A 16,100-nucleotide genomic window follows, 5' to 3' on the forward strand; every position below is an offset into this window, starting at 1 on the left:
AGTCAACTCACTCAGCACCCTTGGGTGCATCCGATCTGACACCCTGGACTTGTACATGCCCAGCTTTTCTAGGTAGATCCCTAACCTGTTCTTTCACCTCTGTGGGCTGTTCACCTCCTCCCCAAACTGTGCTGCCAAGTGCAGTAGTCTGGGTGCTGACCTTACTTGTGAAGACTGAAAGAAAAAAGGCACTGAGCACTTCAGCCTTCTCTGCATCCTCTGTCACTAGGTTGCCTCCCCCATTCAGAAAGAGACCCACTTTCCCTGATCCTCCTCTTGCTACCAACATACTTGTAGAAACCCTTCTTGTTACCCTTCATATCCCTTGCTAGCTGCAGCACCAATTGCGCTTTGGCCTTTCTGACTTCATCCCTGCATGTCTGAGCAATGCTCTTATATTCTTCCCTAGTTCTTTGTCCACGTTTCTACTTCTTATAAGCTTCCTTTTTGTAATTTAGTTAACTAAAAAGTTCCCTGCTAAGCCAAGCTGGTCTTCTGCTATGCTTGCTAGTCTTCTTGTGCATTGGGATGGTTTGTTCCTGCACTCTCAGTAAGGCTTCTTTAAAGTACAGCGAGCTCTCCTGGACTCCTTGCCCCTTCAGACTGGCTTCCCAGGGAATCCTGCCCATGAGTTGCCTGAGTGAGTCAAAATCTGCTTTTGTGAAGTCCAGGGTCCTTGCTCTGCTGCTCTCCATACTTCCTTTCCTCAGGATCCTGAACTCAATAATCTTGTGGTTACTGCTGCCCAAGTTGCCATCGACTACGACATTCCTTATCAATTCTTCCCTGTTTGCGAGCAGGAGGTGAAGAAGAGCACGGCCCCTAGTTGGCTGCTCTAGCACTTGCACCAGGAAGTTGTCCCCAACTCTCCAAAAACTTCCTGGCTTGCCAGTGCACTGCTGTATTGCCCTCCCAGCAGATGTCAGGGTGATTGAAGTCCCCCATGAGAACCAGGGCCTGTGATCAGGAAACTTCCAATAGCTGTTTGAAGAAAGCCTCATCCACCACTTCCTCGTGGTCTGGTGGTCTATAGCAGACCCCCACCACAACATCATCCTTATTGCCCTCCCCTCTGACCCTAGCCCAGTGAGTCTTAGCAGGCCTATCTCCAGCTTCATACTGGAGCTCTGAGCCATCTCATGGCTCTTTTACATAAAGTGCAACTTGTCCTCCTCTTCTCCCCTGCCTGTCCTTCTTGAACTGTCCCACCACCAGGAGACATCGCTCACACTGCAGGCACTCCCTGACCTGGCTGTCACTGGAAGGAACGTGCAAGCTGCAGTCCCCACAGCACCAAACCTGGACCTCCCACATGTACCTCCTAGTCCCCCAATGCTACCTGCTCCTCCTCTCTATCCCAAGTTACTTACACTGAGTTCCCAGATGGCTTCCGGCACTGGCGAACCTGTACACACCACTCCCAGACTAATCACATGGCTTAAAGTAAGCTGTGTGATTTTAGACTGGGTGCAGCAAACATTTGTACGCAGCCTGAGTGTGGCCCTATTTTTTTGTAAACTATGACTTCCTCTGGCCGAGCTGCACACCTTGCATGGATGAAAAGTGTGGCGGATGCATTGATGTGGTATAGAGACAGCGGAATGGGTGTGATCATGCAAAGTCTTCATTTCCCCTTTAACACTTTACTGACAAGAGTAGCTGTTCTGGGTTAAGGGGAACCACAGAAGGTCAAACAGATTGTAATGTCAGACCAAGAGCATACTGAATAGCTGTCCTGATTACAAGTTTAAGAGTTCAGATGCTGTTAAAACTAAACCTGCAGCAAATCTGTACTTAGAGTTATAAAGCCTTGCATCTTCATGATTTACGCTTTAGTGCTCCAAGTTCTGCCTTTTGTTTGTTTCATCACTACATTCTTTCAGATCGTCTTCAAATAGGAGTAAAAATGAACAGTGCAGCTTCATTGCAGTTATCATCTTCCCCAGGAGATGTATTTTCTGAATACTTTGTCCCTGGGAACCACAATTAAAAGGATGTTACTGAGCTGTTAGAAATTATAGCAAGAGTTTTACAAGTGGAATGGACACAAGAGGGACAAGAATGCTTGGAGCATTTTGATTTCTTTACCTTTAGAATGGTCTTGGCTATAATTTGTCTTGTGTTCATTGCTTTTCTGTAAGGTGAAAGACTTGACCCCACTGCTGTAAACATCCTTCAGCAAATCATTGAGTTGGGTTCAGAGACCCACGATGCCGCTGCAGTTGCTTCTGTGGTTACCATGGCGCCTGGAACCGTTACAGTGGTAAAGCAGGTACGAGTTCTTCGGTGTTGTACAATACATTTTAGTTGCATTACACTGTTTCATGAAATATGTATTATTCAACAGGGATTGAACCTTTATATCTTACTGAGAGAACAATAAAAAGGCTGACTTTTGAGTTAGAATCAAAGGCCTTTTCCATTATAGACCCATGTTCTGCTTCAAGCAGAATTTCTTACAAATGCACCTAAAGTATTCAGAAATTTGCTTGTAAGTAATTGTTGACTGTATTGTGTGCCTGTGCAAAGATGCTTCAGGTTTTTTTAAACACCTTTGTCAAAACATGTTTTCAGAATTGTTAGAACAAAATTGCAAGTAGCTTGGTAATAATTTTATTCATGTTATCTTTAAAAATAAATGCTACCATGGTTTAGTTAAAGATCAGCTGCAATTCTGCAGAGTTGTAATGTGTTTGTACAAATGCTGTCTTTGCATCTTTTTCCTCCTTTATAGTCATATCTTCTGATATCAGTGACAAAAATAGGATTCATTTTCTTTTCCTGCTTCTCTACTCTGGACCTGCAGTGCCAGCTCCATACAAAGTTTCATCACTGCAAAGTTCACCTAAACCATAGCTCAGGTGTTTTTCCAACTTGAGTCCAATCCACATACATCTCCTTGCTTTAAGCCTGATGGTTCTTTCAATATAAGCTGCTTGGCCCCTCAGCTCAGGTTATCAGCATTGCTCAGCTCTGCTAATGTAATCAATTGGTGGCCCTAATCCAGTCTGTCTGAGTAGCTGGATTATTATTGAAAAATGTAATCAGGCTCACTTGAGCCACATGAAATGTCTGGACACAGGACACATTTATACTGTTGTGTTTCACATCCGTTTTGCACACCAGAGTAAGTTACGCTGTCAGAGCAGACAAAGCCTCAGCTACCTAAGGGCCTGTTTGCCTGTAATAAGTGGCTGACCCCAGGCAATGGTAGACGTATGACACTTAAACCAGTGTAGTTTAATGCTGACTTTTTTTCTGGAGCACTTCTTTGTCAGATTCAAGTAATTTACTAGTGCTGAAGTTTACAGTCTGTGCATGCCTTGTTTGCACTATATTCCCAAAGTAGAGAAGGTTAACAGCAGTAAAGACAGAGTCCAAAAGCAATTGAATTTGATTCATTTTTCCCTTATATATCACAGAATTGCATACAAAATTCCAGTCAGATATAGACAGGCAAGGTTCTTTGGGTAGATGTGATATCTTTCATTAGACAAACTCAGTTGGGCTAATAAAAGATATCACATCTCCCCAAAGAACCTTGTCTGCCTATGTCCTTAGACCAACACTGCCATAACCAAAAACCCAGTCCGATATAGATATGCAGCCCACTGGAGGCAGCAGGTTTCAGAGTTGTCCCTGAGGCATATTTAGTCCTCAATTTTTGTTACTAGTGATGCCTAAAAAAAGGGCCTGCAGGTGTTTCCAGGGTTATCTGTGGTCTGTGTTGTCTGGTGGTAGGGAAGTCTAGAATGTCCATCCATGTATTTTGCTATTTTAGCTCCTCAGTATGTTCAGCACGGTATATGCACTATCAATGCCCTTCATCCTTTGGATTGTCCTCTCTACCGTGAAGCTATTTTAAATAATATAAAACAAAACCAGACTTCGTTTTGCTAAGCCCATTCTTCTTAGTGTCTTTATTAGAGGCATGGCAGCCTGCAGCTGGTGACTTAACTTCATTTGGATTCAGTCTTTCTTGCCTGAAGCTTATAGTGGCTGTTACTATTATTGAAGTCAAACTAGTTGAGAAGGAGCCAGCAGACTTCTCCTTCTGGGCTAATTCTCTCTGCAGTGTTGTCATTAGCTTGTGTGCTATCTACAGTAGCAAGGTGACCAAAAAACCCTCTAATTATTGGCTTAATTCAGCATTGCTGCTTGAACTTTCTTTCTCTCCTTTTTTAACAGTAGCTGTATTTGCACATCTGCATGCTGTAGCCTGCAGCATTTACTATCAGCAAGCACATGCATTTCTTTAATGTTAGTCTTTAATGACAACCTGCTGTGATGCTTGAGACTTTTCATTGCCTTACTGCTTATTGCAGAGATTGTAAATGAATATTGGCAATTCTTTAAGAATGTATTTGCTGGCCAAAAAGCCACACGTCTTCATTTTGGAAAGAAGATAACTAGCTAAAAGCTTTAAGAACATCAGAGATGCCATAACTGGCTCAGACTGCAGGGCCATCTCGCCCAGCATTCTGTATCTTGCACTAGCACAAAGCAGGTGCTAAAGGGAAGGATATTTATGCAGGTCCTGTCCAAACTGATTTGTCCCCTGCTCCTCTTCCTTTGCAGCTTCTAGCATATAAAGGCATAAGGCATCCTAATTTGGAGGCTGCAGCCCTACTGTCATGTTTAATACCCACTGATGGGCTTCTTGTACATGAATTTGTCCATTCCTCTTTTGAACTTGGTTAAATGTTCAGCCTCTACAACATCTTGTGTTAATGAGTTAATTATGCACTGTGCAAAGAAAGGAAGGCAGTAGTTAGAATACAAAAGCAATATATAACAAGTTAAAAGTTCTGCAGTGTAGAAAATTGATACAGGAATTTAAAGGCATTAGGGAAGCTCTATGGCTGTCAGGGCCAAGGGGAGTTTGAGAATCTTAGGGATAAATGACATTTTAGCAATGGCATGGGCCTTTTATCAGATAAGATGGTAAAATTGTTCATACAAGGCAAAAAAGACAGAAGTGTTTGGTAAATTTTTGTTCTGCGTGTGGAAAGAAGAAGGGTAAGGTACCAGCAACACATGAGGCTGATGAAATGCTTTCCAGTCCATTAGTAGCTAAGGATGTTAAACATCGTCTGTTAGGAATAAACACTTTTAAATAAGCTAGCCCTGAAAACGTGGGCCAGGAATCTGGAAAAAGTTAGTTTAGAAGATCTCTGGCCTGCTGGTATTAATGCTTAATAAATCATGGAATATCAGGAACATTTCAGAAGGCTGGAAGGGTCCTCACATAGCAATAATCAGGTACAGCGAGCGGGATGACTAGGGGGAACTGCCTCATGTCATGTCTTGGCAAAATAATGGAAAGCTGATAAGGGATTTGACCAATATTGTAATGAGTAATGGCAATACAGTTAATGATAGTCAATGTGATTTTCAGGAAACAAATATGATTTCATTCTTTAAGATTACAAGTTTTACTGATACTGAAAAAGATATAGAGAAGAGCCGTACATATGATTAGAAAAGGCTGGAGAAAATGCCTTAAACTGAAAGACTTAAAGAGCTCGATCTGTTCATTTTATTGAAAAGAAGATGGAGAAGTGACTTGATTAGTGTCTAAGTACTTTAATGAGGAGGAGTACTGGGTACTAGAGGGCTCTTTAGTCTAGCAGAGAAAAGCATGATGGGAATTAAAGGCTGGAAAATAAGGCAAATTCAAATTGGAAGTAGGTGCAGGTGATAATGGTGTGTTGGGTTTTTTTTTTTCAAATGAGGGTGTTTGGACACGCAGCAGAGTACCAAAGGAAGTGGTGGATTCTCCATCTCTTTGCATCTTCACTTCAAGGCTTTCTTCCTGGGGGATGCACTTTAACCAAACAAGTTATTGGGCTTAAAACAGAGTTGCCTGTGTTGTACAGGAGCTTGGACTAGATGAGACAGTCATCTCTTCTGGCCTTTTTACTCTAGGAAGCTGTGCTGATGTCCGAACCACTGTCTTGAGAGAATAATGAGTCCCAGGGCTTTGTTCCCCAGAGGGCTCTGAAACGTGCTGCTGGCCAAAGCAGAGTACATACGTCTACAGCCTTCTTTCAGACAGGACCCTAGGCTTATTTTCCCTTTTCACTGTAAGTTTCCTGTTTCCTGTGGGTTTCTGCTGCAAAGTCGTGTATTTGGGGTGCAGACAAAGAGTTGCATGTTCCATTTTTAAACCTGAACTATAGTTGATTTGCTCCGTGTTTGGGTTCTTACTTCAATTTATGTTCTGTTACCACTGTCCTATAAGGAGCTCAAAAGTTGTAGAGAAGCCTCAATTATACAGTGAATTATTGTTAGCTCATTTTTCACGTTACTTTCTTAAGGGGAATAAAGGGTCAGAGTGTTTCTGTAGCCACATTGGTCCAGGAAATGTCTGAAAGCAAGGCTTTTTTGTGATATTTTTATTGGATTGGCTGTAGAGTTGAGAGAACTGTTGGACAAGCATTTTGAGCATCAAGTGCCTTCCTCGTGCCAAAAAAAAAGGGCAGACATAAGTTGTATTTCCCTTAAGAGAAATACAAAAGTTTAATCAGGATAATGCTCTTGGCCATGTTACCCTGCACCTGTGCCTTACTCACATCTGCAGGGAAGCATTTCCTTTTATTCAGGATCTACAACTCTGAATCCTCCCCTGCATTTCCACCCTATGCCTATTCATCCCCTCCTCCCCCACCCCCAATCCTGCACTAAGCAGGGCTCACTGTTTCTTTTGAAATGTGGCTTTTGGAGGAGGACAAGGATAAAAATAAGGATGAGGACTGCAGTTGGCCAGTTGGGCACATTTGTTCCAGCAAAGCCTAACTGTGGGGCATCTTATTGAGCAGACCTTGAGCACCTGCTCACCCTAAGCCCCTGCACAAGGACTGCCTGCTCCCAGCACCTTAGTCTTTTCTTCCTGTAGGTACCTACACATCCCTGCTCCTAGTTCATCCACCATTTGGTTCGGATTGACTTTGTGAGGTTTTTGTATTAACCACAGCTGATGCTGGAAAGCAGGGCATTGGGAGAAAACAAAACATAGCTGAATGATCTGCACAGTTCCTTTGGTTCATTTTGCCCAAAGTCAGTCAGGTGATCCTAAATATTGAGATTGTTTTACTGTGTTTTTAATTTTGAAATTTCCAAAGTGTCTGGGAATTTTCAGCATGTGAGTGCATGCATGAAGTTCAGAAATCGTGGGAATAGTGGTGGGTTAGTAAAGAAACCCAGAGAAAAGTAACATTGATGGGCCAGCATATCAAAAAGGAGCATTTAAAAGGCTTCATTTTCACAAGTTAGTAAATATTTGACTAAATAAACTAGAAATTTTTGGTTTTAGAAAAATTACAGAACCAGATCTGTGGGCTAAATTCAGTGATTCAGATGAAGAACAGAGTGATTTCAGTCCTGCTTTAAGTGCAATTTTCAAATCAGGCTTAAAAATGGAGTCATTGCCTGCTCTTCCCTATTATTATATATTATTTATGTAAAAATGAAATGCCTCAGACTTATCTGTGGCTGTTTCTCCATCCTGTATTTCAACATTATTGAAAAGTGTCTTTTTAAGTAATGTACCTTTTTGGGATGCTGCTTTTCCTAAGAGAAAGAGACTTAACAGGGTGCTGAGAGACAGCCAATAAGAAACTTTTTCTATAAAAACAAAACTTTAAAAATTGTTTTGATTACTGTTCAAGTATCAAATTAGTGTCTTTTCCCTCCTAAATAAAGCCATCTATCGTGTGGCTGCATCATCCTACTTTCTTGTTACCTTTTGTAAGGAAATGTTGCTTGTATTAGCAATGAATTCCCTCATTCACTTCTCAGTCCATGTCTTCTTGCCATTGAATTTGCAGTGTTAAGCAGGTTGGCATCAATCAATTCTTTTCCCTTCCCTTTAACACATCAGTGAGCTCTTTTCTCTTGTATAAGCACGAATCATATCAAATCCATGGAGCCCAGACTCCCTTTGTTCCCCACTCCTGCATCTCTCTCATTATTTCCAGAGCCCTATAAACATAAAGGGCCTTGACTTGATACTGCACAGCCTAAGAGGAAGGAAAATGGACCTGTGAGTCCTGCTACTTTATCTCACTCTATTTTGAATATTGCTTCTGCTGCTTAAAATAGTATTTTAAATGTTCCTTTCGTGTTTATTGAGTCTGAAGTCATTTATGTTGCAGATTCACAAGCTTTCTCTAGGTCTGCTGTAAGGTTTACTATTTATTTTTTTCCTACCAATTGAGCTATCAGGATAAAGACTTCTTTTCACAAGTATATTCTCTTTCTTATATTCATGCTGTTAACCTTTTACCAAATTCTATGTTTTCATTTAGTCGTATTATTTGGTCTTCACAGTGCCAGCTTCCCCACGAAAAGATTGCTTTCAGCTTATAATTCCATCCATTTTTCTTGATCTTTTTAAAACTTCAACATGATTCTAGTCCTCTGTTACTTGCTTAGTATGGATATTTTTGATAGCTCACTATTTGCTTTAGGTCTTTGAGATGTTAACTCAACTGACCCTGGTGCTTTGTCAGTTTTTAATTACAATGAATTCCTAATTGTTCACCTTGATGTGATCTTACACCATGTTCATATTTCACTTTCTCACTAGAAAATTTATTCTGCACTCTGTCCTATGACCTTCAACTTCTCTTGTGGATTGCAAGACAAAAAAATTCATTCAGGGTATCAGCAATATATCAGCTGTCACTAAATTCCCACTCTTGTTCCTTAATGGCCTCACTGAGTCCTTACTTGCAGCTTGGTTCTTATTTTTTTTTTTTTAACCAAGTTTATTTCAAATAGTACTGCTTGTGCTGTTTTTATATCATTTTTCATTAAAGGTCTTGCCTTTTCCAGATACTCTTAAGGCTTTACTATTTTATATATAGTCTTTATCATGTAGAACACAAAGGGTTTTAATAATAAACTCTTTCTGTATGGTGTTACATTAATATTAAAAACAATTCACTGTATTTTTTCCTCTGCGAGTCCCCTTCTAACTTTCACCCAGGAAACAGACTTTCATGTTCGATCCCTGAAGTGTGTTTTGCCCATTGCCTTGAAGAAATGCTTTAATTTCAGTTAGTGAGAGAGCTCAGTCAGTGTCTAAGGCGGCCCTTGCAGCCAAGCCATACGTAGCAGTGCATCTGCTGCTTGCAGCCTCTGTGCCATTCATCTCTGCACTCTTCCAAGTGTAAGAGAAATGTCAAAGCAGAACCCGAGTCTAAAGGTTTGCACACTAGCAACAGGTTCCTTCCCCACTTCGGGGGTCGCTTGGCCATTTGCTTTCAGGGAAGGAAGAAATGGAGCCCGCCAACGCTGTTGTCCAATTCAAACTAAGGCACCCCCTCTGTTAAGCAACTAAGGGTTGTTCCTTATGGGCCTTTATGCTTCCCTGGGCTCTTCCCAAGCCTTGTTCTTTGTCACCACAGTTTTCCTTCTGCAGCTTCCTGTAGCTGTAGAGCTTCTCACCCTGCTAACCCATCCTGTCTTGGCTGTAGCCTTGATATCAACTACTTCTAACCAGCTCCTTCGTCACCACGGAGGAGGTAAGCCCTTTATTAACCCTGTCTGCACTGCTGGCATGTGGTACCTTGTCCCATAGTCCTATTCGTTGCGTCTGCTCAGTATTTATAGAATCCTACATTATTAGCTTAATTCTGCCCCTCTTGAAGAGAGCAGGACTTATGACCCTGACGTCAGTAAGGAGCAGGAGCAAATAACATTTTTTGGGTGCCCTTCAGTGTAGTGCTAGGTATGAAGTCCAGTAATCAGCTGTTGCTGTGCTCTGTGCTGTGTACTGGTAGAGGGTGCGTACTACAAGGTGTGCTTGTGTTGTGTACTGGAGCTGAGGTCAGGAACAGGTTAAGGCAGGGGTGCTCAATCTTTTGGCTCTGCAGGCTGGATGAGTATCACAGGGTCAGTCTATGGGCTGGATCTCTTGCAGTCTTGGCCTGGCCCTGCATGCCCAGACCAGGTCCTTTAGTGCCCCAGCCCCACACACCTGATCTAGCGCACAAAGCCATGCTATCCAGTCTGCCAGGTTCCCCACGGCTCTGGAAATTTGGCAACAGAGGAGCACCAATTAACACTGCCACTGCTCCCTGATGCCAGATTTTCAGGCATATGGCACTGGATGACACAGCTCTGTGAGCTGGATCTGGCCCGTGGGCTGGGTGTTGAGCATCCCTGAGCTAAGGATTCTATATGCCCAGGTTATAGACCTGTCAGCCCAGTTATAGGGTCTCAGCTCCTGCAATCACTGGATGAGAACAGCATCTCAGCTTTCATCTAGGGAAGGTTATGTTTGTAGCCCACTTGGATGCTAAAAATGTGACACATGTATAGTCAATTCCTGCCTGTGTTATGAGAGCCTGGAGCTGTCACAGTGAGAGATGTGAACTGGCCTCATTCATCTTCACCTGAAAGCCGCTGCTACCCAAGGAGCAGCAGAGCCACAGCAGAGATGGGGCTATGGCATATTCGTATGGCCATTCAGGCCCCCTTGTGGGTTGTGTCTGGGGCCCGGATTGCGTAAATTCAACCCTGGCTGCAAGCCAGCATACAGAACTGTTATCAAGGTTAAATGTTTTTTTGATGTCTAGGTTGGAAAAAAAACCTGATTGCATGACAGCTATGAAAATGTATGGGAGCTTTCTAGTGAACACATCAAGTGCCTGAGAAAACAAAGATGCATTATACCAGAGTGGTCTGAAGTTGACAGGGCTCCACACTGCAGCGCTGATCGCCGTGTGAGAGCAGAAGTACAGTCTCTTCAGTGTCGAGCCACTTTGGGTCTAATGCTCTGATCAGAATCTTGTGCAGAGGGGAGCGCTAATGAGGAACGTTTTGTGGCATTCAGTTTGACACGCTCTGCATCCGTTAAGGCGAGAATTAAAGACGGTTGTGAAGTGGAGAATAGGTGGGAGGAAGAAAGAGAGGGTAACCTAGCATTATGGAATAGCTGGGCAATAAGCCAGGAGAGGGTTATAGTAATCATTCTTAAAGGACGGTAGAGATGAAGAAGAAACAGCAGGGAAGGGGAAACCACAACTCAGTGAGAACAGAGGTGATTGCACAAGGCGCAGACAAAGTAGAGACCAAAAATAACAAAGGAAAAATGCATCCTCTTCCTGAACCCCTGCAATCTAAAACTGGTTTACTGATTTTTTTGACTGCTTGTTCCTGTGTGACCTGCATGCTAGTCTAGGTGTGCATTTGCATGGTGCATCAAGGATTGGAGACTTGACAGTAGTATCTATTCAGTGAACACATGGGCACTGATTACTGTCCTCCTCCATACCAAAGGTATAACTGGCAGTTCCCATTCAGTTCTTTCTCAGCCACCTTTGGCTTGAGTGCCCACAGTTTTTCATACTAGTGTAACCCCTCTCACAAGGGGATGTGGGTGTGGTGACTCAGTTTCCCCCAGAGTATCTCAGTCTAATAAGAAGATACAAACAAGTTGGATTTATTTATACCTGTAGGCATTAGAACTGCAGTCTCTAATACAAGCCACAAAACCCGGCATGGAAGTTTGGTAACAAAATTACCCCTTTCATCAGTACGACTTAAAACCCAGCTTTCTGGGTCTGGTTTTCCTGGGTTTGGAGTGGCCCCACCCCTCTCTGCTTAACCCCTCACAGCCCAGGGGTAGGAGCTACATTAGAGTTGTATGTGGATAATTAAAGTATTGTATTTGTGAAGAAGCAGTTCTCCTCAAAGCGTACTCCTGTTGCCTTTTTTGTTGAGGCGTCCATTTCTTCAAAGGATTACAGTTGTAGCCTGTTCTCCAAAAAATGTAGAAAGATGCTTGGGGTATGTATGTTGGAAAAAAGGTGTCAGGGAAGTGAGGAATAGAGTAATTGAACAGTGGTGTTACTCTGTGGAGTGGAAATGTAGGCAAGGAGATTAAAGGATGAAAGGACACTTGAGCGCATTGAAATGAGTATATTATGATGCATTCTTGGTGTTCAACAGAGACATGAACATAAATGATGATATAAGGGAACAACTGGGTGTCGGGCTCATTGTTGAGAAAGCCAAGGAGTCCCGACTGAGATGACTAGAGCCTTCCCTGCATAGTGAAGAAGGAAATGAGAAGAGTGAAGGAGATAAAAATTAAAGGGAGAAGGAAAAAATGAATGCCTAGGCTAAAATGGAAGTAGGTAGTCAGGGAAAGGTCTGAATGAACTTGCGATAGAACAAAAGATACTACTGATCAGAGCAAAGGGAGGAGGAAAATCCAACCAGCTGACCCTACAAATGAGGAGGGAGAAAGGCAGAAGCAAGAGAGACTCTTCAGAAGACAGAAATCCAGGAAAATGAAGCTCAAAATATTTTACTCCATTGCTCCTTTACCTTTACAGAGCTCTGCTTTCTGATCTGTCAGCTGCATCAAAGGTTTTTTTTTGCTGAGGTAGTATTGAGACAGTACTAGATGCTTATCTGAAACAATTTATGACTATCTTTCCGTATTGGAAAGACTAGCCTGTCAAGAGAAAGTCTCATCAGAAAGCTCACAACTGCCTCTCTATTGTAGGCCTGCTTCTTCTGTTGAAATTAAAATCTCATCCTGTCTCACTGACATTTCTGTGTTGATATCTAGCCCCCAGCTCAAGCTCAACACGGCTAAAACAGCACTCTTAATCTTTCTGCATGAGTGCTCCTCAGGCCACTAAATGGATGCCATTTTCAAGGTGGATCTCTCTTGAGCCTCAGGTCGTCTAAATCCTACTACTTCTTTCTGTGTAACACCTCTCATATGGCCTTTTGTATCCATCCACATGACTAACACCTGTCCAAACTCCCATGTTAGTGTTCCTGCAACCCTTTTTTATGATATTTGACAAATGTAATTATGCCCCACTCGTATCCATTCAGAATTGAAAGGCTTCTAGCCTGCCACTTCGACGGTGTCTTCCTCCCCCTCTCTCCTTTGTATCCCTCTACTAGTCTCCCCGTTTCTGTTGCAAGTTGCTTGTCTTTACTTTAAAGGCCCTCTACATTCAAGCACCACCTTACCTATCCTCTCTCATTTGCTGTTGAGAGATCATCTCCCTCCTTTGATGGGCCATGATGCCAGCTCTCATTGCTTCCATGTTCAGTTGTCAAACAAGCCCCTTTTTACTTTTTTCCATGCTGCTTCTCATGCTTAGAGATTACTCCCCACAAACATCCACAAAACTGTCTCTCTGTTTCAAATTTATCCTTAAAACTCTTATTTCCCATGATGTCTGCTGGTGTGCAAATGCCAGTGCCAATTGTACTGGATAATAGTGTCTCTTCTGTTTACTTGATTCCCTACTGTGTCTATCTGTTCTCTCTTCTTTTATATTTTAGCTGAAAGGTCTTTGGGGGCAGAGAGTATTTTTTTCGTTTTGTTTTGTGTATGTATAACTCCTAGCATAACCGGTCCTGGCCATGATGGGGTTCCTAGGCACAGAATAATGTAAAGAACCAGGAGAAAATTGCTTATTTAATTACTTCTATATCTAAAATGCTAATTGCCCAACTACCTCTGTGCTGGTTCAGACTAAGTACTGCTGGTCAGCATGCTTATCTGTTTGTTAACCTACCATGAGAAACAACTTGCATTATACTATAAATAAATCTCCTTATTATATCACTAGCTAAGCAGTTATACATGTTACAGTTTTCTCATAGTTGGACTCCCTTTAACAAGCTTAGGAAAACATTGGCTTTTGTCATTTCTCCTTTTACTTTGTTTCCCTCGATCCTCTCATTTCCTAGTTACTTCAGGCTCCAGTAAACTCCTGCTGTGGCAACAGCAGCCTGCTTCAAAGTGACAGCAGTAGCAATGCAAAGCGAAGATAACACATTGGTTTGAAGACAGCCACGGCATACAATTTCATAATATTACATGCCTTCAAAAATAGGCACCTAATGGTATTAGCGTGGCCGTCACGTCTAAAACTGCACGTAGCATTTCATCTCCACACCTAGGGCTCCAGTCAGCCCTGGTTTTCACCAGTGTGATTTAAGGCACATGCTGTTCCCATCGGGGAGCTATGTACAGAGAAGAATTTTACATCTGGTGCTGGGAACTAATAATGTCTGATTTCAGGCACGAAGCAAGCACTACTTCCTACGTGGATGGTGCTGGCTTAGGGGAGTTGTGGCCAAGACATGCCCATCATCCAGTTGTCTTCTGTTGGCAGGGCTTCTCATAAACACCGCTACCAAAACTGAAACCCCTTGGGGATAATGGGAGTGCAGACACACCTGCCCCCTCTCGGGCGAGGAGCCCAGTGATGCACCAGCCCCTGCTGGAATAGAGCGGATGTCATCTGCATCCTTTGTGCACTGAAGGGGGCTAACCTGACTGCCCAGCTTCTTTTTAAACCTATCGTATTTAATCATGAAACCAGCTCTTCCCTTCCAGCTTCTTTTTAAACCTTTCGTATTTAAACATGAAACTAGCTCTTCCCTTCCCCCATGGTTATTCAGGTTCTGATAGATTTTTCCCTCTAAAATCAAAGAAGACAAAATATATGTTGCACTGTTTATTAAATCTCTGTTGTGCTAAAGATACTGTGCGTTGAGGATGCCTCTACTTTGTAGTTTGTAGTTAAATAAGGTTCATGTGATCAAACCCTAAAACTTTTTATTTCTGTTTCAGCATGTATCCTCTGTAGGATCTCGTCCAAATTCAAATTCTTTTTCTTAGGTCATTTAAAAAATGCACTGAACAAAGCAACTGAGGCTGCTATACAGGAACCAACCTTGTACTGCTGCCTTTTATATATGTGCACGTATAGGTGCACATATATATATACCTTTTATATATGTGCATGTGAGGCCTCTGGTATCTGATCTAGACATGCTACACACCCAGAACTCCTATTGATATCGAAGGATGTCACAGGCATTATCACTTCTGAGCCTTAGGCCCTCCAATTAGAAGCTAACCATTTTACTAACTACTTTTACTACTTCTTTTTTTTCTTGTTCTGGTGACATGGGCTTTCCTGTTCTTTGTTAATTAAATAACTGTTACACTTGGATTAATTAATGGCTAAAAATAGACTTCTTATATTATGATTGTCTAGGTTGGGGGGGGTGATAATTCTTTAATTGACAGCTAACCATATTTGTTTATATGCATTTGTCACAGTTCTTGCATTTAAGAACCAAATCCTGGTCCTGTTGAAGCCATTGGGAGCTTTGCCACTGACTTCAGTGGATTGAGATTTAGGGTCAGATCCTAATCAGCCCCTAGGTTGCCTCCACCTAGGCACAGCAGTACCTAAAATTAAGGTGCCTTCTCCCAGAAAGGTGATCTGCATTGACACGGCTAAGCATCTATGCTTCCTATACAAAGAACGGGGGGGCGGGGGGAGGATCTAGATGCCTCCCCAGGGCAACCCAGAGCACTTAGACAGTCAGCAGGAGGGTGCCTGCAGGTTGCCAGTAGGAACACTATACACAGAAACATTGCTGAATTTCCTGCTCCTCCTTGGAGCTCGGGCATCAGACTCAGGACTGCAAGGTAAGTGCTTGTGGCAGGACTCAGGTCACTTTGTAGGGAGATGGTGACCTGAACCAGAACATCTGACAGCAGCACTGATTTTCTTCTGAGACGCAGCTCCTTCCCCCTCTCCCGACCTCTCACTTGAACAGAGCTGCTGTTGGCAGTGCCCAGTTTTAACTGTAGCCTAGCACATGCCTAAAGAAGTGGGAGACCTAGCCTTCCTGGGCCAGAAACACTTGCTCACTCATTAGAGTTCAGGGAATGAGCCAGGAGAAGTAGAAGAGGAAGTCGGCTGTTGAAAGAGGGTGCTAGCTTGAGAGAGGGGGAACCTGTGTGCTGGAATATTTATGTATTTTGCATTATGCAGTCAGGGGTTGGATAACAATTACCTCTGGCAGCAGAGATAGACTCCATTCTGCTGGAGAGTGACATAATCCCAAGGATTTGCTGCCATGTGTTTGCTCTCTCTCTGGCTCTGACTTTTCGGGCTTTTGGCTGCTTAGTGAGGCAGCTTCAGTAGGGAGACAGGGGACCCCATTCAGGTTGGGTCTCAGCCTGGTGACAAATGGGAGATGCGGGCTTGAATCTTCTCAGGGTGAGCTGAGCCGGTAACGCAGGCCTTCCA

The 16,100-nt window shown here is 42.8% G+C and overlaps 1 protein-coding gene across 3 annotated transcripts in view; it reads left to right on the forward strand.

Annotated features, from left to right (window-relative positions):
- The window catches only part of ZFAT (zinc finger and AT-hook domain containing), a 209,111-nt gene that overhangs the window by 184,747 nt on the left and 8,264 nt on the right, over positions 1–16,100 (forward strand). For all 3 annotated transcript variants that reach the window (XM_019481784.2, XM_019481783.2, XM_014611508.3), the window contains one exon: positions 2,142–2,272. In XM_019481784.2, the coding sequence (XP_019337329.1) occupies positions 2,142–2,272 (131 nt within the window). The remainder of the gene's footprint in view (positions 1–2,141; positions 2,273–16,100) is intronic.

Source organism: Alligator mississippiensis, chromosome 3, assembly GCF_030867095.1.
Source record: "Alligator mississippiensis isolate rAllMis1 chromosome 3, rAllMis1, whole genome shotgun sequence".
Taxonomy (NCBI): domain Eukaryota; kingdom Metazoa; phylum Chordata; order Crocodylia; family Alligatoridae; genus Alligator; species Alligator mississippiensis.